General features: G+C 38.4%; 3 protein-coding genes across 4 annotated transcripts; 2 read left to right on the forward strand and 1 right to left on the reverse strand.

The window, feature by feature from the left end:
* Window positions 1-38: 38 nt before the first annotated feature.
* slc5a8l (solute carrier family 5 member 8, like) lies at window positions 39-11,354 on the reverse strand. The gene is made up of 15 exons (XM_067505276.1): window positions 10,637-11,354; window positions 10,235-10,300; window positions 9,928-9,979; window positions 4,800-4,867; window positions 4,188-4,342; window positions 3,920-4,060; window positions 3,701-3,830; window positions 3,524-3,612; window positions 3,096-3,208; window positions 2,219-2,286; window positions 2,022-2,108; window positions 1,731-1,918; window positions 1,279-1,388; window positions 1,070-1,155; window positions 39-957 (listed from the first exon to the last, which is right to left on the reverse strand). The coding sequence occupies exons 1-15, from the start codon at window positions 10,988-10,990 to the stop codon at window positions 844-846; spliced, it is 1,821 nt and encodes a 606-aa protein (XP_067361377.1). The 5' UTR covers window positions 10,991-11,354; the 3' UTR covers window positions 39-843.
* A 1,481-nt stretch (window positions 11,355-12,835) lies between these two features.
* On the forward strand, window positions 12,836-14,173 carry tshba (thyroid stimulating hormone subunit beta a). Its single transcript, XM_067504995.1, has 3 exons — window positions 12,836-12,884; window positions 12,996-13,178; window positions 13,743-14,173. The coding sequence occupies exons 2-3, from the start codon at window positions 13,017-13,019 to the stop codon at window positions 14,019-14,021; spliced, it is 441 nt and encodes a 146-aa protein (XP_067361096.1). The 5' UTR covers window positions 12,836-12,884; window positions 12,996-13,016; the 3' UTR covers window positions 14,022-14,173.
* Window positions 14,174-18,187: 4,014 nt separating this feature from the next.
* On the forward strand, window positions 18,188-23,877 carry slc25a55a (solute carrier family 25 member 55a). 2 transcript variants are annotated; one of them, XM_067504650.1, is made up of 10 exons: window positions 18,188-18,343; window positions 19,031-19,124; window positions 19,462-19,587; window positions 19,930-19,985; window positions 21,528-21,618; window positions 21,703-21,821; window positions 21,952-22,147; window positions 22,267-22,421; window positions 22,530-22,605; window positions 22,702-23,877. In XM_067504650.1, the coding sequence occupies exons 2-10, from the start codon at window positions 19,105-19,107 to the stop codon at window positions 22,859-22,861; spliced, it is 999 nt and encodes a 332-aa protein (XP_067360751.1). In that variant the 5' UTR covers window positions 18,188-18,343; window positions 19,031-19,104; the 3' UTR covers window positions 22,862-23,877. The 2 variants fall into 2 exon arrangements, with proteins under 2 accessions (XP_067360751.1, XP_067360753.1); XM_067504652.1 differs by lacking the exons at window positions 18,188-18,343; window positions 19,031-19,124; window positions 19,462-19,587; window positions 19,930-19,985 and adding an exon at window positions 20,020-20,851.
* The last annotated feature ends 583 nt before the right edge of the window (window positions 23,878-24,460 follow it).

Here is a 24,460-nt window from a genome sequence, read left to right on the forward strand (position 1 = left end):
TCTGCCCCACTCACTTCAAATAAACTCCAAAGCAGTAACTACACAGTGAATTTATTTTTCTTGGCTTTACTGTCACGTATTATCTGTCACATACACGCCAGGGTCATTGTGCTGAATTGGTGCTCGTGTATGTGTGTTTATGGTCAACGTGGCTTATCTTTGTAAAATATTTATTAAATATCGAGTTTGTGATTAAATCACACAGGTAGTTTGTACAGTGTCAATGATGTCTAAAAAAAAGTCAATGTGCCTTTATGTTCACATGTCAGCATAAAACAACGTAAAAGTAAAACAATATTGCAACATCAATGCTCAACAGGAAAACGAAGCACAATCAGTGAGGTAAATAATTTTCTAGAAAATACTAAAATAGCGGACATTATTTAAATTTTGCATTTACAATTAAAAAGTTTTACTCTAAAATTACAAAAGTGCCTCAATAGACTTTATAATCTGTACAATACACAGCGCCCCCATCTTTAGACTTGAGTATGAGAGGAAAACCTCCATCCCACAAAATGTAGGAAACATTAGAGAGAGAGCAATAGGAGGTGTTCTACTGTATTTCTTGCTTTTATCTAGTGTTTACAAATCACATTTGTGTCAAAACATCAATTGAGTTTTTGAATTGGAACTATGTGCAGTTTAAGATTTACCAAGTTGCCAAGCTACCTTTTAATGTAATACCTGAGTAATTGTTTATTTAACTAATATCAATATACAACAAATGCACACATACACATTTTTCTTTTATAATTTGTTGCACACTATGGATGTAGTAGCAAAATAATTTTTAAAAATTAAAATGTCTCCCCACCAGTATAGTGTAGTAAGAGAGTAGCTTTACAATTTGGTCACTTTTTCAAGATCTTTGCTCATCACATCAAAGTCTGTAAACGCTGGGTTGTCAGCTCCCATGTCAAAATCCTTTGCAGCCTTTTCTGTGACATCGGACACCTGAAGTGGTTAAAAAAACATTATGCATCATATTACCACATGGCTGACTTTGTGCAGTTTGGTAATACTGTTGTACTTGGCTACTAGTTATCTGAGAAGGTCAAGAACTTACCTTGGATTTATTAAAGCAGCGGAAGCAGATCAGGTCATTCTTCCTCACGAACAGATTAGAATTCATCTTTTCTTGCTTGCATCCACCTAAAAAAAAGGAGGGGTACATTTTCTCCTAGCATTTTATAGTGGACTTTAACATACAGAATATTTAGTGGTAACATTGTTGTGTCTGGAGTGGAAGTAAAGGATAGAAAATGGATGTCTCACCTGTGATCATGCTCACCAGCAGGCCAAACACAATCGTGGTTAATGTGCCCAACAGAGAAAAGTAGAGATAGGATAGAGAGTACCAGGAGTCTGCTAAAGGTGGCCTGACTCTGATGCACAAAGGAGACAGTTAATTCATTTTCTCTTAAGCCACAATTGTTAACATTGGATAAATTGAAATTGAGAATAGGTTTTTGCTTAGAAATGAACTCAGTCTTTATAACCCTTGTGTTTGCAGCTCACTGGCTTTGTCAAATGTTTGCACTGTGCGTACATGGCTTACACGTGAGAAGCACAATGTTCTGGGGCAAGTGTTTACTTTCACTGAGCAGTAAGTGAATGTATTAAGACTTGTAGAACTTTTATACATTGTATTTATTTAGATGGTTAATACACAAATGAAAAACCCTATTAACTATGACCATATGTTTGTCATATGTAACATGACTCACTCAGGCTGCAAGGTGGTAGGTGTAGGACTGGGCCAGGGACCTATTGTTGTGTAGTTTTGATCCCTTGTGCAGCCGACGATGGTAACATTCAGAGGATTTGTCTTTTCAGCTGTTGGTGGGTAAATCTGGCCTCCAATCCCCACCCACAGAGTCAACACTAGACCAATAATCATTCCAACCAGTCCTCCCTGCAAAGTAGATATAATTACAGTTTAAAAAAATGCTATCTTAAAAAAAGATATCTTTGTGTTGTCAAGGGGTGCAGCTGTTAATATAATAGGAAATACTCACTATTGAATTTGATGTGCGGAAAAGCATGCCTAATAGGTAAAGACCAAGAAGAGGCCCACTGATCATGCCAAAGATGGACAGAGCTGCCTGAAAATAGAAAATGAAGCTTTTCTTTTTTAATTCTGAGCTCATGGTGGTGCTGTAGGGCAATAAATGACTGTAGTGTATTGCTGGTGCATGGCTTTGAATAGGTTTACCTGCAGGACACTTCCCATCAGCGAAGCAACTCCAGCCATTCCAATACACAGGCCACCAAAGAATACACCTGGGAGTTATTCATATTAAAATTATTGAAATAGGATAATAAGAAAAAGAATGTTTTTACAACACTGTTACTGCAGATTCCAATTGTTTTTTGATGAAAGTTTTGAGGCAGATAAGCTCAATTTTGTTTTACCACATTTGGCAAAAAAACCTCACCAGTCAACAAATTTTTCTCTGTGTAAAGTTATTTTATATTTATTGTGAGAAGATATGTGCATCTATGAACTAAATGTGTGATTGTTGTGACAGCAAATTGTCAATAGTACAATAATGATGGGTGCATTAATTGCATGCTATGGAGGTATGGTATGGAGGTATGGTATGGAGGTATGGTATGGAGGTATAGGTGCACTGCAGTGAACAGAACCATTATCTGGAGTCTTTAAAAATGGCATTCAGACCCTGCGGCTATGCAGAGCCACACCTTTGATCCCACACTTACAAAAGTAGTTCATTGAACTTGCATGTTGCTACCTGTGCAGCTTTTTCCTGTTTCAAATATCTACATGATGAATTCCTGCATGTTCTTGTGAAATTAACAAGTTTTGCTGCAGTTGCACTTTATTATTCGTAGATTTTAAGCTATACACTGATCAGCCACAACGCTAACACAAACTGAAAATGTAGTGTTTTAGTGGACAGGATTTAGCAAGAGAAAAAACTAAATGCTGGCAATGATCTAGTGGGCTGTGTGGGGGGTAGTAGGAGTAATGATGACTTTGAGGGTTTTTTCTCATATTTTTGCCAGATTTGCCTTTCACTCTACTGTGATACTCAGGATTCCACAAAAGCATTCTTCTCACAACTTACTTAGGCCCATGTTCAACCAGGAAATGTGTTTCTGACTGAGATTTTTGCACAAAGGGAGGATAAAGTCTTCCATCGTCACAGCAACCAGGGCATTTATACTGGAGGACACCGTGCTGGGGAAAAAGCAAAACAAAAAAACAGTCAGTCTACAACAGAACCGTAAGGGTTTTGCTTTTGACAGTCCGGTTAAATCGTGTAAGATTAGACACTGCTGATAGGTAATAATGTGTAATGTTTATAATGTATAAATACAATAATCTGTTGTGTTATGGTCATTGAATTTGAAGAAAAAGAATCAGGTTAATGCAACAGTATACTTTCCTTATTGTCTTTCCACCCCACCTTACCTGGTAGAGTAGTTTCTTATTGGAAGGGCCTTGAGTGTTATGTGCAATACTCAATTTTTCCATGTTAGTCTCAAGTCTCACCTAAGGGTCCCACTGTATGCAGCAGCCACAAACAGGCCAGGGATTCCAGGGTAGACAGCCAGAATATCCATCACAAGGTAGGGAAGCAGCTAATTTACAAACACACATTTTTAACTTTAACCACGCCAAGTGACAGACAGCATGACATCCATAGGAGACAGTTGCAGCTGCAGTTACCTGGTCACTGGTGCTAAGGTCACCATTTGAAAGTGGATCACACTCCTTGTAAATGGAGTACATAGTGAGGCCAGAAAACATAGCCAGACTCACAGTTACCCACAAGCCAACCATGTTCACATACAAAGACCTGAAAGATGAGAGGAGACCTGTCAGTGCATGAAGCCATTTCCACAGAACAACTACATACTGTTTGCATGTCTAAGCAGGAATGCTTACATCTTAGCATGTCCCAGTGTTTTGCAGGAGATATAGCGCTGCACCTGCGACTGGTTGATCGAGTAGATAGACACCCACATCACACTTCCACCAACTATTATGGACCAGAAAGTGTGTCGCTTCAGAGGATCTGGGTCAAAGCTGCGATAAAAAGTTAATGTGTAAGAACATCCGCAAACAAGACACTTATTCAGCTGCTCAGATTCAGGAATCTCTGCTCATCTAGTATCATAATTGACAATTATTATTACTTGCATAAAATACTTACTCAAACGTCTCTAGTCGGCCTCCTTTGTCGGCGTCTTTCCAAATCGCCCCCAGGCCTCCCTGCAGTACAGCTCCTCTAGCTATAACTGCCACAAAGCCTGCCAGCATTATTACCATCTGCACCACATCTGTCCAGATTACTGCTTTCAGGCCACCCTGAAAGAAATGTTATCAGAATTGGCTTAATTTCCAAGGGATTTTGTGCTAATTTAAATTTACAATTACACATTATTATAGAGAATAGTTTTACAAGCAGATCAGATAGTGTCGTTGATCAAAATCTAAAATAAGTGTATGATGATGACTAATTGATTTGTGCAAAATCCCCAATGAATCACACTGTTTTCAGTTTAACTTTTCCAATAAAAATATACTTGGATTCAAGGAGTTCAGGCAATGTACGCTTCTTAAATGATGTTTAGTATTCAAATACTTTATTTGATACAACTAACATATGTAAGATTTTTTTTTGTAATGTCATTTAACCTTTATTTAACTACATTCCACTGAGGTTACTCTTTGTCAAGGGACACCAAGCCAGAGTGGCAGGATGGTGCGACATGTAACCAACAGAAGAAACAAACTAATCCTCTGGTCTATAAAAAGTACTAACCAAAGTGCAGTAGATGATGCACACGATTCCTGTGGCCACCAGCACTCCCCACAGATCAAGTCCTGTGACTGAATAGTCAGATACAAATTTTCCATTATAATTCCCATTACAATGTGGATTTGTTCAGTATTTGTTCATCTTTTTATAACTTGTCCGTAAATAATTGTTTTCCCTTTTTTATCAAGAAAAGATGTTTGTTTGTTTTTCTGCTTTAAAAGGTTACAAAACGGAAAAATAAAATAAAAAAAAACCCTGCAGTATTGTGTTTTCAAATCAAAACAGAAAAAAAAATATTTTTGGTTTTGTTTTTTGGTTTTGTTTTGTTTTTCAGTTTTTCAGTCTTTTTTTTTTTTTGCTTATGGAGAAAGGAGGATATGTGCAGTCCATTTATAATTAAAAGCACTTTCACAATAAAGCACCTGAGAGCATTTGTAGTAACATGGAAGAATGGAAGAAACTGAGTGGTTAACGTTAGTAGACAAAAACTAGATATATTTAAAGAAGCTCGCCCCATTGATGATTGGTGCTGATGTCTTGACCTGTTTGGGGTCTGCAGAGCAAACGAGGAGATCTCCAGTCAGCAGCTGATGTCGTGTGAATACTGCAAATATTTCTGTTAAAGGGTTGTTCTTTTGAACTCATGTCTCTTTTCTCATGTCATACAACCCAGTGTCTGCTGGAGAATAAGCTGTCTTCAACAGCCTTTTAGCATGTTACCACTGGTGTGGAGATTCCAGCGCTGTCACCAGTGAAGACAAGACAGCAGACACATGTTTTCACACATGTCACATCACATGACATCCTGGTTAGGTACAGGTCCTGAGGCAAAGGCTTTCTGACCAGAGGTTCCTTTAAAATAACACAGCAATCTCCAGGAGACGTTGAGAGGAGGAGCACCCGGAGATGAAATCCTTCCTAGACCAGTTTCCCATCACTTATCGTAGGCCACATCCACAGGGTCACCTGTCAGCAACACCTGGGGGGTATTTCAGGAAGCAGCTTTAGCAAACCCTGAGGTTAAACCTGAACTCTGGGTTTGCTCACACTGAGCATGTGCCATCATCGGGGAAGCTCAGAAATACAATTCACCATGGCAACAGAAAATAAAGAGCAAAGCCGCCCTACCGCCAATACATTTTATTCAGCGTGGTTCTATATTTAGTAGACTTAGATTTCCTATATGGACTATAGTGCTTGAGTCAGAGACCTAATTTATCAGTTATAATCTGACAAGGACATATTGTGTATGGCAACAGATTGAATAAGATTAAATTAATTAAAGAATAGAGGCACTGACGAAATTGTTAGTAGTCTCATTTCCTATGATTATTTATAATGTATATATTGTGTCAATATAATGGATAATACACAGGTTTCTGAATTGACCTGTGGCTGTAATACCAGTCTGACTCACTAATAATGTAGAGATGCAAGTACAGCTGAAAAGACGTCGAGGTTAAGAAATGTATGTAAAAATGTCATTTATTTGTAAAATCTTGCTCAACAAGACTGATTCAACGTGTAGGTCTATCAAGGTCAATTTGAACTGAAATGCTGTTAAAACAAGTTCAGATTATTTGTAGCATGTAGTATTCTCAAAATTCCTTTACAGCCACATTTAGTTAAATCTTTAAGTATTTCAAGCTGCAACTACCAGCCTCTTAAAATACACTTAATTTCAAACAAGTCATAATGTTATTATGATAATGATCCATCAGCTTGACCAATTACAACATAAGAAATGACTTTTAGTAGACTGTCATGTTTAAAGCTTCACAGGTGATTACGGTTGGGTGATGTACATAAAATTGTTGGTTGTCCTATTTTCCACAGAGCCACAGCATTTGAAAGATGGATGTGGATACATAGAAGGAATCCACATTGTGAAATTAATTCAAATGTGACAAGTTATGAATGTCTTACACTGATCAAAAAAGTGACAGCAGTAAAGACAAATCTCGGGTAGCAGAACAAAAATGTACTGAACAGGGTTTTTATCTTCGTCTCCCGACATCACGAGATAAAAATTAATGCAGGCCAATCTGCACTTTGAATAAGGAAATGAAACGTGTTCAGACCCTTCAAGTGGGAGGAGACAGAGGGGAAACTCTTCTGCTGATAAACTCATGTCCCTGTACTTCTGTAATGTTAATTGGTTTACGTGTTAGAATAAAGGAAGAGCTGACGTTCTTTCTTTGGGTCAATGTACTGCACCAAAATATCCTGTGGCGTTCAGAACTTTGAAGAGCCTCCAGCTTACCTGAAAACATCGAATTGGCATCATTGATCTAATCAGAATAATGTAACCAAATACTAATACTAATATAAGTATTCGCAAAAACTATTGGTCCAGTACTACCAAAAAAGTGTGCAATCTGTATATCATAGTTATGTTTTTATTCTAATCACATGTCTCTCACATTTTAAGGTTTGGGTTTGGGCCTTAAAGGTTTGTGCTTTGACCTTTGACTAGCCTGGACATACAGGGTTGTTCAAAATAATAGCAGTACAATGTGACTAACCAGAATAATCCAGGTTTTTAGTATATTTTTTATTGCTACAGGGCAAACAAGTTACCAGTAAGTGCGTTAGATTCTCAGAAAAACAACAAAGACCCAGCAGTCAGGGTATGCTGCACGCTCTTCAGGCTGTGCAATTGGGCAATTAGTTGAAAGGGGTGTGTTCAAAAAAATAACAGTCTGGCATTCAATCACTGAGGTCTTCAATTTTGTGAAAATACAGGTGTGAATCAGGTGGCCCCCTATTTAAGGATGAAGCCAGCACTTGTTAAACATGCATTTGCAAGCCTGAGGAAAATGGGTCGTTCAAGACATTGTTCAGAAGAACAGCGTACTTTGATTAAAAAGTTAATTGGAGAAGGGAAAAACTATAAAGAGGTGCAAAACATTATAGGCTGTTCAGCTAAAATGATGTCCAATGCTTTAAAATGAAGAGCAAAACCAGAGAGTCGTGGAAGAAAACGGAAGACAATAATCAAAATGGATGGAAGAATAACCAGAATGGCAAAGGCTCAGCCAATGATCAGCTCCAGGATGATCAGCGACAGTCTGGAGTTATCTGTAAGTACCGTGACAGTTAGAAGACGTCTGTGTGAAGCTAATCTATTTTCAAGAATCCCCCGCAAAGTCCCTCTGTTAAAAAAAGCCATGTGCAGAATAGGTTACAATCTGCCAAAGAACACATCAACTGCCCTAAAGAGAAATGGAGGAACATTTTGTGGATTGATGAGAGTAAAATTGTTCTTTTTGGGTCCAAGGGCCACAGACAGTTTGTGAGACGACCCCCAAACTCTGAATTTAAGCCACAGTACACAGTGAAGCAATGTGGTGCAAGCATCATCATATGGACATGTTTCTCCTACTATGGTGTTGGGCCTATTTATCGCCTACCAAAATACTTGAATAGGTCATGTTGCCTTATGCTGAAGAGGACGTGCCCTTAAAAGGATTGTTTCAACAAGACAATGACCCCAAACACAATAGGAAATTGCACAGCCATAAGAGCGTACATATCATGAATGCTGGGACTGGTAACTTGTTTGCCACGTAGCAATAAAAAATATACTTAAAACCTGGATTACTCTGGTTAGTCACATTGTACTGCTATTATTTTGAACAACCCTGTATTTACTGATTGCTTCCCTCACTGAATTCTTTGCTCACCAATGTTTAGCTAATGAGAAGAACGACCTAAACTTCTATCACTGACCGGGTCGATGCCAAATTATTACTTCTTTAGAAGCACCTTATCAGTAGAATGAGGGATAAGGGAGTAACAGTGCAGTCATCTGCACCACGGCACCAGCTGCACTATAAAAAGCTCTTTGGGAAAGTTTCTCTTTGTCAGCTTGTTTCTGTGTAATCCAAATTATTCATTACCTATATTTATTATACAAATCTTGTTTTCACTTATCTTTTGATAAAGCCCACAAAAGACAAGTGAAGCATCTTATTGGTTTTTCCACAGCATGACACATCCTATTATTCGTGTTCTATAGCAACACATATTTTTGTGCGTCTTTAAGTAGACACACATCTTATTCATTCCTGATATTTGAACCTTTCTGCATCATTGCTAAGTAGTAGAACAGTTTTTTTACTGTGTTGAGTGTTTACATTCTTACCAGATTAACTGACTGTGCTAAAATGTAAAGCAATGGCCTGATGTTCAGGTTTACATGAATGAATTATGTTTATTTCTAGCTGCTAAGACAATGCAAAAATATAGACAGAAACCATAGATTGCAGATATTGTGTAGTTCTGTCGGCTTACTGAATTTTGTTTCTGCGATTTTGAGAAATGTTTGGGTGAGACAATGAATCTGATCACCAAGGGACAGAAGATGGAAACTTGACAAATATTGATCCATGTGGCTACATTTTAACATACACTGCATGAGTCATGTATGTTGGTTCACTTATTGCAAAGTATTCTGTAATCAGCATGGACAATGAGCAAATATTTACAAAAATGACAAATAACCATCATGAGAAATACTGCACCTAGTGCTGTCTTTATTTACAACCAGTAGGAGGGACACATCAGTGACAGCTATTAGAGGACAATTTCTTTCTTTAGGCAATACCGAGGATAGTATGAGACTACAGTTTAAATAGACTGGGAGTGATGTGATGTGTGTTGTGATGGTCTGCTTTAACTTCTTTATCCATTAATCCAGACGCTGACTTGATTTGCCTCCGTCTTTATTTTCACAAAAAAAACACCTTACAGAAGCAACCTGTTTATCAGTACAGTATACTGCATCAACATCATTCACAATATCAGGAGAAGCCTACACTAAAGAGAAAATCTTTAAACTAAACCCCTGCTTTTCATGATGTCAGCGCACAGACACCAGGCTCCAAGACACACAGATCGTTTGTCATGTGTTACTGCAAAACTCTCAGGTACTATATTGTGGAAGTCCCAGTCAATATACTTGACCGCTCATTTTCCTCTATTCCCCATCCTTCCCTGGATTCTCCATAAGCATAATATCATACAAACAAAACTAAAAATAAGAAATTTTAAGAAAACTAAATAGATCAGTTTTTGTTTTTATGAGGTTTTGAAACAGGAATATGAGCTTCTGGGTGTTTTAACTTACTTTGATTTAGTGCAAGAGCTGGAGCATAGATGACCAACCCGGTGTACAAGGCCTGAGAAAAGATGCCACCATTAGCTGATTAGGTAGAAACACTTTAAGCACATGATTCATTTTAATGGCTTCATGTAGCTGGCACCATGAATTAATTTTACATATAGTCAAAATGAAAAAAAAAAAAAAAAATGCCAGGTGCTGTTTACCATTTTAATCATGGTTGCTTGTTCTATTCCTCATGGTTTGTAATAGTTGTCTGAATACAAAGTACTTTAATATTTGCTTTTGTTCAGTTAAAAAAAAGTGTAGTTACCGTCTGTGCAATGTACATTGATGTTCCAATTACCCGAATGAGCCGATTAAAGCGCATCTCCAGGTACTAAAAATGAAAAGGAGACCCAGTCATTTAATCAAGTTATTTTGGTTTCACATAAATCCAAACAACGTGATGTAAAAAAACCCTCATAGCCATGTTTTCATGTTACTTCCACACACTTTTTGGTGGACGTTATAAAGCAGGTGGATAAATTACAACCTTATTTACCTTTGATCAGTTTAAATCAGACATGTTTTCACCCACTGTGCATAAATCATTAGCCACATTAAAATCTTTATGATGACCTCACAGATATTTTATTCTAACGTTATTTCCTGCTGCACCTGTCCACCAGCCTTTGTTGCCATTATAATCATTTAGTCTGTGTTATCTCCTTACCTCATATGCACTGGTGATCCCAAGTCTGTAGAAAAGTGGAACAAAAATCTCAGCAGTTAGAGCAGACATGATGGCATACGAGAAGCCGAAAAGCCAGAAGGCGGTTCCGAAGCGGTAGGCCTCAGCAGGTGTGCCAATGACTGTGATACCAGACATGAAGCTGGCAGTGAGCGACATGGCAACTGGCACAGCTGTCATTTGCCTCCCTCCCAACAAGAACTCAGCACTGCTGGTCTCCTTACGGCCTCGAATGGCCTGGAAAAGGCCGATGCCAGCTGCCGCCAAAATTGTTCCAGCGAACACCACATAATCCCACACAGAGAAAGTGGCCACAGGACCCCCTGTACCAACCATGGTAAACTCAGTGAAAGGAGCCTCCTTTTCCCTATTAAACGTTACCAATGTCTAGGTTCACCAGGATTTCTGTGTTGTAAAATCTTGCTAATGTTTAAAATTCTTCTCTGACTAATATTCTGTGCTCCAGTTATACATAACCAAGCATAACAATACTATACTTTAAAGACAGCAAGAAAATGGCCTTTAAACCATTTTAAGAATCTCCCAACTTTTCAGTCCAATTTAAATCAGCTAAAAACAAGGTAACTGTTTCCCTTCAAACCTTTACCAAAGACTTAGAAAATCCCAAGTTTTTCGAGCTCTCTCTTGTTTCCTGCTTAGCCAGTCTATCAGTCGAGTCTCACCTACAAGAATTCGGCGGACGGAGATTAGATCAGTTTGGTTAATGATCCATCAAGGACACATAGTACAGAAGTCAGCCATAATTTCAGTGATTGTCAAAGTCGATGATCCTCCGGTGTATGTGAGGCTGGGTTGTTCTGATGGCAAATAAGAATTGTTCATTCAAAAGTGTTCATTCCTTCTAAAATAAACTGACCCAGGAGAGGTCTTGATACAGCTCCGGGTTATTTAGTAGTTACTGGTTGTGTTAGGAATTTCAGGAGGCAGAGCTGGTTATCTTTAAGGTCACTACTCCTGCTGTCTCATCTTTTTTTTTTTTTAGGTATTCACACAGTCACAGGTGATTACCATTGTGATTATTTTGCACATTTAGGGATTGGATTATGCATCTAGTGATTCACAGAGGCACATCATGTTAAATTCAACGACACGTCGGAAACATTGTGACAACTGCATCATAAAAAGGTTTAAGGTCGATATTAAGTGTGATTACTTGCGAAATTAGTAACCTAATGGGCAGGGATTTTATGGTTGATTTCATTCACGTCGCTGATACTGAGAGTGTCAGTAAATTCTGAGAAAGTTAATGTAAAATGCTGCATATTGTTAATGTTTGTAAAGCTGAGTTGCAAAGAGGGAATGAGCAGCTCAGACGAACTGAACTTACACTTTTTATGTTGTTATTGTGTTCTAATAATGTTGTGGACTTTATTCCTGGTCACTGATACACTAGAGTGCAAAAACACACGCCAGCCAGTTAGCTGTTAATAAAAGATCAGTTATTAGATAAGGATTTTACAGATGCGTGACAGTGAATGAAATAAATAAAGGGATCACAGGTGTGTGAAGTGTATTTATCAGTAGGCCAATATATGACACATTACAGACAATGTGTGAAACCAGGTTTAACTTAACAAAGTCTAATTAAAAGCAATCCCATGCTTCATTAAACAAAAACAAGTGTGGAAGTGTTGGAAAAATGTAACAAGTGTGTTGTCACTTTTTAAGCCAAGTTAGTGATTTGTGACTTATTCACAGTTAATGCTGAAGTCTATACTGCAGTAGTTTTTACTTCAGTTATTAACGGATTAGATGAAACCTGACATTTTCTACGCTTGTTCATCACAAGTTTGGACATACTTTGTTTACTCAGTTGTACACAGAAGAGCACGGAAATCCTTTGCGATGAATTTTTATGCCAATGAGAAAGATGAGGTTTGTTTTGGAAAAGGAAATAAATGTTAGGATTAAAATTTGGCTTGATGCAACATAAAATGTGCATTCATCTCGACACAGAAAGTAGGTATTTGGATACAGAGCTGCAGGTTCTCAGTTGATAGGATCCACTGTTTCAATTTCTTGGTTACTGCATGAACTCTGAAGGAAATGGATGAAATCATTAATTCATGTCATTAACATAATGGACAAAAAGCTTTTCCTTTTCTAAACAGATAGAAGATAGCAGCTACTTTGGATAAAAGTCGATTAACGTTCGCATAAATAGCGTTCAGCAAAGATATTCAGACTCAGAGCATCGTCTGGTCTGCAGGTACCTGCAACTTATGTGCAGGTGTCTTTCACTTGCAGAGGGGAACAAAGAATACTCCATTTAATGTTGTCTGCGATTCAGTTTGTTTCTCTTTCTTTTCTTCTCATGCAGGTTCCCAATTGATTTCTTAAAATGAAGAGTGCAGTGTTGACCTGCTGGCTTCTTTTTCTGCGGTTCAGCCCAGTTGTTCCTATGTGTTTACCCACTGACTTCACCTTATACGTGGAGAAGCCAGAGTGTGACTTCTGTGTGGCGATCAATACCACTATCTGCATGGGATTTTGCTATTCACGGGTATGTATTGCTTTGTGGGGGATTACCAACAGCGGAAAATGAAGCACGAAGACAGAGAAATGTATAAAAGATTTAAAGGTAGAAAAAGTGTATATTTTTTGTAGAAGATGAAAAGTTTATACATCTTTAAATATCACAATTTAATTGCTCTAAAATGTGAATCAAGCTTTAACTTAAACCTGTATCAATATAATGTATAATATACCTTTTTCAGAAAATAAAGGAGACACTAAATAAGTGATAACATTAAACAGCAGGTTACTTGTAGAGAAAGTGTTAAATTGTTTTATGATGTATTTGAGAGATTATCCAGATTGTAAAACCATAAAATAGATGCAAGAACGATGATTTTTTTTTTAAATGGCGGAACTTTGTTTAAATTATGTTTCAAGTGTGGCTATGAAGTTGAAAGTGGCGACTAAAATCTGATCCAAGTGGGTTTTTTTTTTTTTTTTTTTTTTTAAAAAAGAAATGTATACCTGTCATTATTGGTTGTGGAACTTACATCTTAAGTAACCTGAATCATGAGTGCAGAGTGTTACCCCTGTGTTTGTGTTTTACCAGGACAGCAACATGAGGGATATAATTGGCTCCCGCTTCCTCATCCAGAGAGGCTGCACCTATGACAGGGTTGAGTACCGCACAGCCATACTGCCTGGCTGCCCCGTCGACTCCAACCCTGTCTTCACTTACCCTGTCGCTCTCGGCTGCCACTGTGGTGCATGCAAGACTGAGAGCAATGAGTGCACGCACAGAGCCAGTGTAGACACAGCTAAGTGTACCAAACCAGTCAGACGTATGTACCCATTCCCTGGCCAGAGCAGCTACATTATCCCTTTCTGAGTCTCGTGATGTTTTCATTGTCAGCTGCTTTCTTCTGGAAACCTGAAACTGCATGATCCATGAATGTTTTTGAGGAGACACAAACATCATCCTTTAGTTTGTGATGAATACAATGATATCTGCACTTACAATTAAATATTGTACCAGCCTGATTTCTTGTGCCTTTGTTGGCCAGTTTGTTTGTCCTGCATCTCTTGCTGCTCCGTTTAGGATGGGTCAGCATCAATATTTATTCTCTACACTCATGTGTGACTCCCAGACTTATTATGTTCCCTCTGAAGGGGATAATTCAACTCTCTAAATAGCTTTGTGACTAACATGCTGTGCTGGTCCATAGCTTTGGTTTACTACATAACAAGCACAAGACGGTGACATTCCACAGTGTCACCTCTGGGCAGTATATTTACCTTGACAGTCATCCTTGAAAGGTGTGTCGACACATGACTGTTGACACATCTCTGCTTGTTAACTGGGTTATCAGTGACAAATATCCAGCCACAGTGCACACGGTAACAAACACCAACATTACAGTGTGAGTGGAACTGTTAGTAATGTGGTCTCATCTGAAGTAAGGTTTATTTCTGTAGATTCCAAATCACAAAGGGGATTTTGGACGACAGCTGGAGCCTATTAATAGCTCAGCACTTCATGTGGGTTCCTGTGACATTGCTCTTTCATTACTCCACTACCGAGTAACTGTCACTTCTGTATATTATACTGCTACTAACTGAGCACTATTTGGTTTTCCACTGGTTCTCACGGCTTCTCACACTTTGAATAGTTAAATGGAAAACCTTGCAGCCAGCTGACAAAATGGAGTCTTGCATCCATATTATCCCTATGTCTTTTTCCTCTCCTGTATAAAAAAACTGTACTTTTTATTTAACCTTGACCTTTTATATGTGTTCAAGGTTAAAACATTTAGGGATTTTTATTTGTATTTGTTCACAATACACAAAGGTTTTAGTAAAAATGTAACTATGCAAAGACAGTCATATTTATGTAGTAGAAGAGATTAAAAAACATGTTTTGACTAAAAACAATTTGCATGACTAGCTGTAAATTCTTCTGACTGGAGGATTAGTTAAGCTGAATGTTGTATGTCAACAGAGGACTTGATATGATTCTAATGTCACCGGACTGATACGACAATGGTTTGAATTGCCCAGCTGAAATTCCATGTCTAGTGTTTTTTTGAATACACTAATACCCATATGGATAAAGCAGTAGATGACATGGAATTTGCTTCCATCAGCATTCCAGAGAACCATCTGTGGGGTGCGATCACTCTCTCATTCAGACAAACGCTACAGTTTTGTTTGTGTTGTGTTTATTCAAATAGAAAAAATGTGAGAATTCTTTTTTCAACTGTGCTAGTGCCATGGCTGTAGGGACGGAAATGCCATTCTGTGAATCAGTTGCTCGATTTGTCCACCACTTTGGTTGAGACTGAAATATCTCAACAACTACTGATGGTGGTAATTCCCTCCCCCCACAGGACCTTGTTTTGACAACTTTTGGATGGATTATTACCAAGACAAAATGTGTTTGAATGACACTGGTGATACCCTGACTTTTCCTCTTACACTCTCATCTGGTCAAAAGTTTCACAAAGCCTGTATGATACCTCGCGATTACTTGATGGATTTACATCAGACGTTACAAATCGAACTGCTGTTGACTTGAACGATACTCTGACATGACGTTTCCTTTCCACTGTAAAGTTTACAATTGAGGCTTCATGGTAAAAATTCTTGACATTTATTGGATCGATTGCCATGAAAAATGGTTCATATATTCCTTTTCCCTCTGGTTGCATTGTAATCATTTTTGTGATTCCTTAATATTACCGCAAACATCATCATCAGATCATACTAATATGAAGACCTGTTGGTCAAAATACTTGGTTACTGTTTGAAGACAGCCGTGTTGTGATACTTTGGATTGAACTTCAAAGATTTTTCTGCACCTGTCCTTTTGAGGTTGTGCACCCAATTACATAGGAGATTAAACAAATTATACGAGAAATACTGCTGAAGACATGCTGCGGTGTAAGTAAAAAACCTCCATTAGATCATATAATTTCCAATTTTCGCATGCCTTTAATAAAAAGAAGATAAGCAAACCAGTGATAAGCATACAGAGCTGTGTAGTACAGGTTGTTCAGTATTCAATTATTCTGATGAGCAGAACATAGCGTTACATTATTTTGTGAAAAGCAAACTGAACTCAAGCCCAAGCCCCAAGAAAGAATTTAGGTTACTGGGATCAGCAGGTTTTTGTGATGAATCATAATGAGCTCTCATTGTCTAATTCCTGCTTCCATTTCACCTATTCTAAGAAAACCGGATGACTAGAGGCTTTGCAGCCATTTAAAATATGCACACTTGAGACCTCATCTTGACAGTTCCTATGTACCACCCACCGTTACACAACATTTCTGTCATTCACTAGCAATAAAAGACAGGCTCCTTGGAGTCTGCCTATACATTTAAAGCAAACATCTGACAGAGAAAACAAGAGCACTCATGCCTTTGGCCTCAAGTGTCTAACATTATGCAGCTAATTCTTGGTACCGTGAAAACCTGTTCGGTAGGACAGGTTCCTACTGAAAACTGAACATTTATTTAGGTTATTCAGTAGACTACTTTTTTTCTCGATGTAACCTAGATGACATAAAGGCCATGTTTATCATCACATCTAAAAGGAGGTTTTACCTTTATTTGTGTAAGGGCGTTTTACTGAGCATGAAGTTTCCATTGCAGCAAAACCTTCCTATGCAGCTTGCTGCAGGATACCTTAGGCAGGATCAGCTTCCACAACCATATGTTTAGTAGCATGCAGAAATCAGGACCGAACAACGTTGCATGAGGTGTCCAAATACTTTGCTATAATAAAAGCAGCAACACTATTGTTAATAAATACTGCATTACTGCTAAAAGCCAATCCACTCAAAATATCATTTCGTAAATGTATAGATAATCAAAATGAAATGTTAATTGCTCATCAGTGTGGGCTATTATAGTGTAACTTTTTCTGCATAAACATGTGCATTACTGCTAGAGAATTCATGTGTTATTGCAAAAAGTGCTACATATTTCTGTCTCATATCGTTTTGGTTTTCATAGACTGGAGCTTTCCAGGGCAAACTTTCACTGCCTTGCTGTATTGCTATGCGTGTGTCAGTTAATCTCTTTATTCTCTCGATGTTTGACTGTTTATCAATTCTATTACCAACCTTTATAAACCAGAATATTCTAGAAATCCTAGAAAGTAGTAGAATACAATAGAATGATTTTATCCCGCGGGCGGAGCCAAAAAGAGTTTAGAAGCTTGTGTTGCACAAAAGGGGGCGTTCCCGAATGAAGCCCTTGTATATTGTCACCTCACCAATGAAAAACGAGGCCTCGCCTTCGCTGGAATCACGTGACCGAGTCGTTTCTAAAGACGTAAGTAAAGGCTCCTTTACATAGAAGTCTATCTACTCCTGTCAAAGCATGAGAGGAATGCAAGTGTGAAAAACGATAAAATACCTAACCCAAACTCTCTCTTTTTTATATTTAATAAAAAACAGTAATTACCACCTCATTAGGTACTCAAGCACTGTCACATGTCTAATAAACACAAAAAGTGATCCATCAAATTTAAGTAGACTATAGTTTAATTCTGACATTATTGATCAGTACGGCTTTATAAACCGCTACACTTCCATAATAATTGTGCTGTGCACACTGTGATGTAAGGGTTGTTTTACAATACATCATTTGCCTACTAAAAATCAATGAGGTATAAATTAAGGCTTTGCAAAATGAACATTCTAGTGAAACTACAAATTGGCAACCCTGAACACCTAAATGAGGCCTAACTTTTCAATATTGGCCCAAGATCATCTTAGACTTTAGATCCTTTTAACAAATGGGACAGTGACACTGACTTCACCGACCTTGGGATAAGCTCTCCAAATAAAAAATATATACATGTTAAATGATGTATATCTGCATCAAGAAGAAGTTTAACCCTAATATTTCAAAGAAGTACCCTTTGAACAATGGTTTCCTTTATCTTTGCTGAGTTTGAGTGATAGGTTAGCCTTCCAATAACAAAAGGGGAGGATCACAAATAGCCAATCAAATTTGTGTTTACTACCAATGTTAACCATTATTGGTTGTAGTTCTACGGGAGCGTGGAGTTGGAGGAACAAGCGCCTCCTCCCCGCACAAAACCCAGTGGAATTTTCCAGTCACTCATTCTACTCACAGCTACAGCGCTAGACACTAACGGCAGGTTGAACTTCCCCACGCTAATTCAAAGTCAATCTTTTGGTAAGTAAAAATGATCAATCTAAGTTTAAAGAACAATGTGTGTGTTAGAAAGTCGTCACGCAGTTCTGGTTGGCTAACTTGTACGTATCTTTTTTTTTTTTTACCGGAACTGTTCTGAATGACTGTTAGCCGCCTTCTGACCCAGCCAGCCGTTGCATTGTCGTGAGATTATGTAGGAAACCGAAAGCTGAAGGCTTTTAAAGTTTCTGATAAGGCTGTAACGCTATATATTTTTTTTCGTTTGTTGTAACGATTTGGCAGAGACTTTAACCTTTTGATGCAGGTCCAATTTAAGGTCCAATTTAAGGCGGAATCGAAACGTTTGCATTGACGTAGTCGTCTAATACTAACGTTAATTTACAGTTAAACCGAAGATTATCTTAAATTCACGCCAAAGCTGGCACTTTATCTTTACCGTGACTTGAAAATTCAGAAGCTCCAGATCCGTATCAGAAATGTATGAAAGGCGTGTCTCCCGTATTACAGAGCACGCCCACGCCACGGGCACCGCTCAAATTGCAAGTAGCGGAGCGAGCAGCGCTTTACTGCAGACTAGCACCGCCCTCCTAGTGCCGGCTGCATTGAGCGAAGCCGCATCACCGGTCTCGTGACTGTGACGTGGAAGGGAGGCTAATCTGCATCAGTACACTGAAACCTGCCACTTTCTCACACCTGTCTCTTTTCTAGGTATCTACTCCTCGTTTTGACCCTTGGATCTACATTATCTTTTGACAACTTCAATCACTTATTTCAAAGTCATCATGTCCCAGCAACAGATCAGGTACATCTCAGACTTTCTCCTTCTCCAAATTGTATCAATAGACATGTAATTAGGTTCACAGTATTCAGACTTTTCACTCTGCACTTTGTTACTAATTTTTGTAGCACGAGATATTCAAACCCCAAAGCTATGTGGTTTACAATTAAATTAAACTGAATTTTAAGTAGACAGAACTCCATTGTTGGATTAGTAAAATAGGTTTTTCCAGTTGTTGACTAATCATTCTTGCCATAATTGTGTATTAGTTTTGAGTTTGCCATATCTTTTTTTAAGCAAGATTAGTTTGATTCTAATAATAATATTAAAATGTTGGCATTCCTTTTTTGTCTACTTTCAGCCTCCCAGCCAAGCTCATCAATGGTGGTATTGCTGGCATTGTCGGGGTTACTTGTGTCTTCCCCATCGACTTGGTAAAGACCAGGTTGCAGAATCAGAGACCGGGTCAGCAGGTGTACAAAAGCATGTGAGTATTTTTAGGTACTGTACTCTGTCTTGATTATTTACCGGGCAATACCATACCAAACATCTTGGCATTACACATACTACATCCATGTTAAATCCAGTACTATAGTTGGATAGAATTAAAGAAATTCCTAACTTGGTTAACCTTGAAGACCATTCATTCTTTGAACTTTCTTGAATGAGTGATTCAAAAGACTTGGCATGTCTTAGTATTAATTCTATGGACCCTTACTTTCCAAAACTTGGAAAAAATGGCCTATAATTGTATTTTGGAAAAAAAGCACCTCTCTTAATCTCAATTTACTGGGCCATACTGATGTGTTTTTGTTGCTTTTTTTTGTAGGATGGACTGCCTTGTCAAGACAGTTCGATCAGAAGGCTACTTTGGCATGTACAGAGGTAAGATTTTTGTACATTTAAATATTAACAACCAGTAGACTAGAACATGTAGAAGAGGATTAAATATAGCAGAGGGTAAGCTCTGTCTCCGGTGAGGTTGATATAATTTCTATTAAGTACTTTTACATTTTACTAAAGGTTTAGATATTTTGTCAGTGCTTTGGTTGGTTGATTTAATTGAAAATTAATAAATGGAAGCAGCCAAAGCTGTTCTGAAACAATGTTTCTTTAGTTTTAACTTTTGCTGACTGGAAATTCTCAGTCATGGTTTTCCTAAAGTGCTATTTGATGGCAGCTGGGCTTGTTTGATGTGCCTGAAGACATTTAACTTCTCATCTGAAAGGCTTTTTCATTTCTGACTAGTGTGGTGTCCCAGGCATTTAACCTCTGGAGTTGTGAACACGTAGAGGTCGCATGTGTCACTGACCCACTTGGTCACATGTCTTGTACTCTCATGACACAAATAACCAGGTGGCCTCTAGAGGTTGTTTGGATCTCCCCACAACACTGCTGGAGAATTGAATGAGGCTTTTTGAGGAGAATTGGAATTTCTTGAAGAACATCAATGAGTCTACTTGTCATCAAATTGCACTACTGGAAGTTTAGGCTCTGGTGCTTTAATAACAAACATGCAATCAGTAGGAAATCACATGTCCTCTGTTCATCATATTTATATTTTATGTAGAAAAAGTAAAACCTTGTAGACAGTTTAATAAAGAAAATGAGACCTTCAGTCTGGGTCTCTGCTTTTGTGAGGAAAGCTGTTTGTTTGCATCTGTGTTTTTCATATTACAGACTTGGGTCCCCCTGGGATATTGAAGGCTAGCCGATAAGGCGCAGCCACGCTGGAGGCAAATCATTAAATGGTTCTTACAATATTGCTCTATTTAAACTGTAGGCGTTTTTGTTTTGCCATCTGTTTTTTCTGTAATTTGACTCCCCTGTCAGTAACTGTCTCTCCACTGTCCTGTCAACTTGTTGTGAATCCTCAGTTCTGGACTGTGCATTAGGTCCATTTTGGCTTTGGCTGATCTTGAAAAATGCTTCTGTGGTAGAAAAAAATGAAAAGTTTGAGAGGGTCTCACAGATGGATTTTTTAAGTTTTCCCAAAGTTATGCACTCAATTCATAGTCAAGGATTCAATCTGTCCTTTGATTAACATCCATCCATTTCTCTTTTCATAAACCTACTTACTGTCTTGTCCTTATGTAGACAAAATTCTTTAAACTTTCTTCATACAAAGTGGCCTCTTTGACTCACTGAACTTCTAACTTGATGCTTAAGTCTTGACATTCATCACTCATTTTCATGTCTTGCATTGCTTGTAACATTCTCCTTCTGAAACTCCTTTCTATGTAAATATGTAAACACACTCTTCTATTTTTATTACTGAAAAGTTGAGCATTTGTCTTGTGTGTACATTAGCTATACAATGGACTAATTGTGTTGTAATGATGGTGGGGAAACTGTTTTTTTGTTTTTGTTTTTTTATTAATTTTTTTTTTTGAGTTCTTCAGTGCTAACTAGTTGCTTTTTCCTCAGGTGCTGCTGTAAACCTCACCCTGGTTACTCCTGAGAAGGCAATCAAGCTAGCTGCTAATGACTTCTTCCGCCATCACCTTGCCAAGCATGGGTACATAAACACATCTGTGCTAAATTGTTTAAGGAAAATATAGTTTCCCATCACTTGTTAATTGTTTCTATTATGTGTCAACAGAAAGGGGCTGAATGTGTTCAAAGAGATGCTTGCAGGCTGTGCCGCTGGCATGTGTCAGGTCATTGTTACCACCCCTATGGAAATGCTCAAGATACAGCTACAGGATGCAGGCAGACTTGGTAGGAGGGCTACTAATTTTATATTTCCTTTCATATTTAATATCCGTTTTAGATATTTTGCTCAACTGATGGCCACTTTAACTTCAGTGTCACAGTGTATATTAATATGTATTTTGTCCTTTCTCCAAAGCGGCCCAGCAGCAAAAGCCAGTCATTGTGTCTTCCACAAAGCTTGTGGTCACAAACCCTGTGCTCAGTCGCTCCTACAACTCTGGCATGGTAGTCTCAGCACCACGAGCTGTGTCAGCCACACAAATAGCTAAGGAATTGCTTCAAACCCATGGCATAAAGGGACTCTACAGAGGTCTTGGGGCAACACTGATGAGGTAAAAAAACAAACAAAAAAAGGATTCACTCCTAAATGTAAACAGTTGTAAACTTGTTGGGCCCATTGCTCTGTATGCAGTTTTTAGGCTGAAACACTATTTGGTCTAATTTCTTTCAGGGATGTTCCCTTTTCTATTGTCTACTTCCCATTATTTGCCAACCTGAACCACCTGGGCAAAACAAGCCCAGAGGAATCCTCTCCTTTTTATTGGGCCTTCCTCTCAGGCTGTGTGGCCGGATCTACTGCTGCAGTGGCTGTCAACCCCTGTGATGGTAAGTTTTTTCCTACCATGCCATCCTTGATGTGTTCTCTTAACAACAGCCCTGCAATGTTTCTAGATTGTTTTAATATTTTAAACAACTGGAATTTTTGTTTTCCAGTGGTGAAGACCAGACTCCAGTCACTGAACAAAGGATCCAATGAGGAGACTTACAATGGTGTTGTGGACTGTGTGAGGTAAGAATTCTGAGTTTAAAGTTGTTACATAACCACTTTTCCACTCTTTCCACTGTGCATGTATATAAATAAACCAATTTCTCTGTATTTCAACAGTAAGATATTGCGGAAGGAGGGACCCTCTGCCTTCCTGAAAGGTGCAGGATGCCGGGCTCTTGTCATCGCACCCCTTTTTGGTATTGCACAGGTGATGTACTTTGTGGGTGTTGGAGAATATATTGTGGACAACTCACCCCTTCATCTTCTCTCAGCATGAGACCATATCAACTTGCTGGTTGACCATGCAGGACCTTGATGGACATTTCCACAACTGGCAGCTACGTACTACCAGTGTACGGCCAAATTACCCAAGTGTTTAAGTCAGAAAGGGTTTATTGTGTTAAAACTTTGGAATTCATCTTTGTGATTAGACAGCTGTGTTGCACTGAAACACTTTTGTGACTTCATCATAAGATGTGGCCAATGTTTGCACTTGAAGCTGTTAACCATACTGTGTTATGGGACTTAAAGTTACAGTGTTACTGTCCCAAGACAGTCCAGTTCAGTTTCCCTCTGTGAGGGAGGGAACTATGTCCAGCAAAGAGACAGACATATTTTTGTCTTTTCTTCCATATCATCACTCCATTCACTTTCATGGAAACTCCGTAGCCTCCATAGACTTTCATAATTTTGTGTGGGGTATAAGCTTGTTTGCTGAATGCAATAGTTTGCAGTACTTATGTCTGTTGTATTTATTGCTGCCTTATGTTTTAAAGCCTTCAAGTTGGAACAAGAACTTCCAATAGGGTTTTATAGTGCAGCCCAATGTACACAACATTAGAGATGGTGTTTGTTTTTTTGTTTGTTTGTTTTTTTTACTTAGATTTTCAAAAATGACAGAGTACAATCTGATCACCCTTCCTACTGCTAAACCCTAAACAGTGTCCTGTTTTATACTTGATAGTAGCCCTACAGTTATTATCTGTGAACCATAGTCTTTGTATCTGAATATCTGCAGAAAACTTGATGCATTCATGCACATTTTGTTTGTCCATGTAACTTAGTTTGTAACAATATACAAAGCATACTGTTTTGAAATTACATTTGAGTTATGGATTAATGGGAGGTTGGCGTTTCTCTCTGGAAACTCCAAAAAAGCATTCAATAGTTTCTGTGAATATGTAAAAGTGACTGTTACTATACTTTGTGGTAGCTTTTGTAAATACACTCTTTGTGTGTGTGTGTGTTGGTGGGTGTGTGTGTGTACGTACATTAAAATTAGCAATGCACTTACTCTGTTTCCATGATTGACTGTATTGCCTTGGAGGGACTAAACATGTACAAAAACCTGTATTATCAGCAGGGTAGCTCAAATGCAGCACAGGGGTCATCTTTACTCTGTGTCACTACTTTGTTTAAACGAACGTCAAAAGTAGAGAATGTCTTCAGGTGACAGATTTTGCGTTTACTGTTCATGGAAAACTTAATTGGCAAATTACACATGATGCTGTTAAGCTTTCACCTACATCCAATGTCCTTAATGTAGTTATTAAGTGAGCAACAAGTTAATGGTCTGTGCGCACAGTTTTGTCAAGACTGACTTCCTGGCCCCCGCTCTGTCACCTATGTACCACATCTGTCAAAGAGCAGCTCTTCCTTTCTTGCATTTACTCGCGTTACTGCAGAATTAACTGTTTTTTTACATTGTGCTGCTTGTCAGTACAGTGTGCTGACGTGTCCAGGAACCACCAACCACAGAATTTACATTCAGAAGGGAGCTCTGCTCTGCTGCCTACTACCTCTGACACTTCACACAAAAGCAAACTAGTAGTTCTCACACTTTAAGGGCAGTAAACAGTAATAGGCCAAACATAAA

Source organism: Channa argus, chromosome 5 (assembly GCF_033026475.1).
Source record: "Channa argus isolate prfri chromosome 5, Channa argus male v1.0, whole genome shotgun sequence".
Taxonomy (NCBI): Eukaryota; Metazoa; Chordata; class Actinopteri; order Anabantiformes; family Channidae; genus Channa; species Channa argus.

Bases quoted from the DNA above. Each gene is read 5' to 3' on its own strand.
- tshba (XM_067504995.1), top strand. From the start codon at position 13,017: ATGAAGAGTGCAGTGTTGACCTGCTGGCTTCTTTTTCTGCGGTTCAGC. The intron at 13,179-13,742 runs GTATGTATTGCT...GTGTTTTACCAG, and splicing joins TGGGATTTTGCTATTCACGG to GACAGCAACATGAGGGATAT.
- slc5a8l (XM_067505276.1), bottom strand. From the start codon at position 10,990: ATGGTTGGTACAGGGGGTCCTGTGGCCACTTTCTCTGTGTGGGATTAT. The intron at 1,919-2,021 runs GTGAGTATTTCC...TCTACTTTGCAG, and splicing joins TCCGCACATCAAATTCAATA to GGAGGACTGGTTGGAATGAT. The intron at 1,389-1,730 runs GTGAGTCATGTT...TTTGTGCATCAG, and splicing joins CCTACCACCTTGCAGCCTGA to AGTCAGGCCACCTTTAGCAG.
- slc25a55a (XM_067504650.1), top strand. From the start codon at position 19,105: ATGTCCCAGCAACAGATCAG. The intron at 19,125-19,461 runs GTACATCTCAGA...GTCTACTTTCAG, and splicing joins ATGTCCCAGCAACAGATCAG to CCTCCCAGCCAAGCTCATCA. The intron at 19,588-19,929 runs GTGAGTATTTTT...TTTTTTTTGTAG, and splicing joins CAGCAGGTGTACAAAAGCAT to GATGGACTGCCTTGTCAAGA.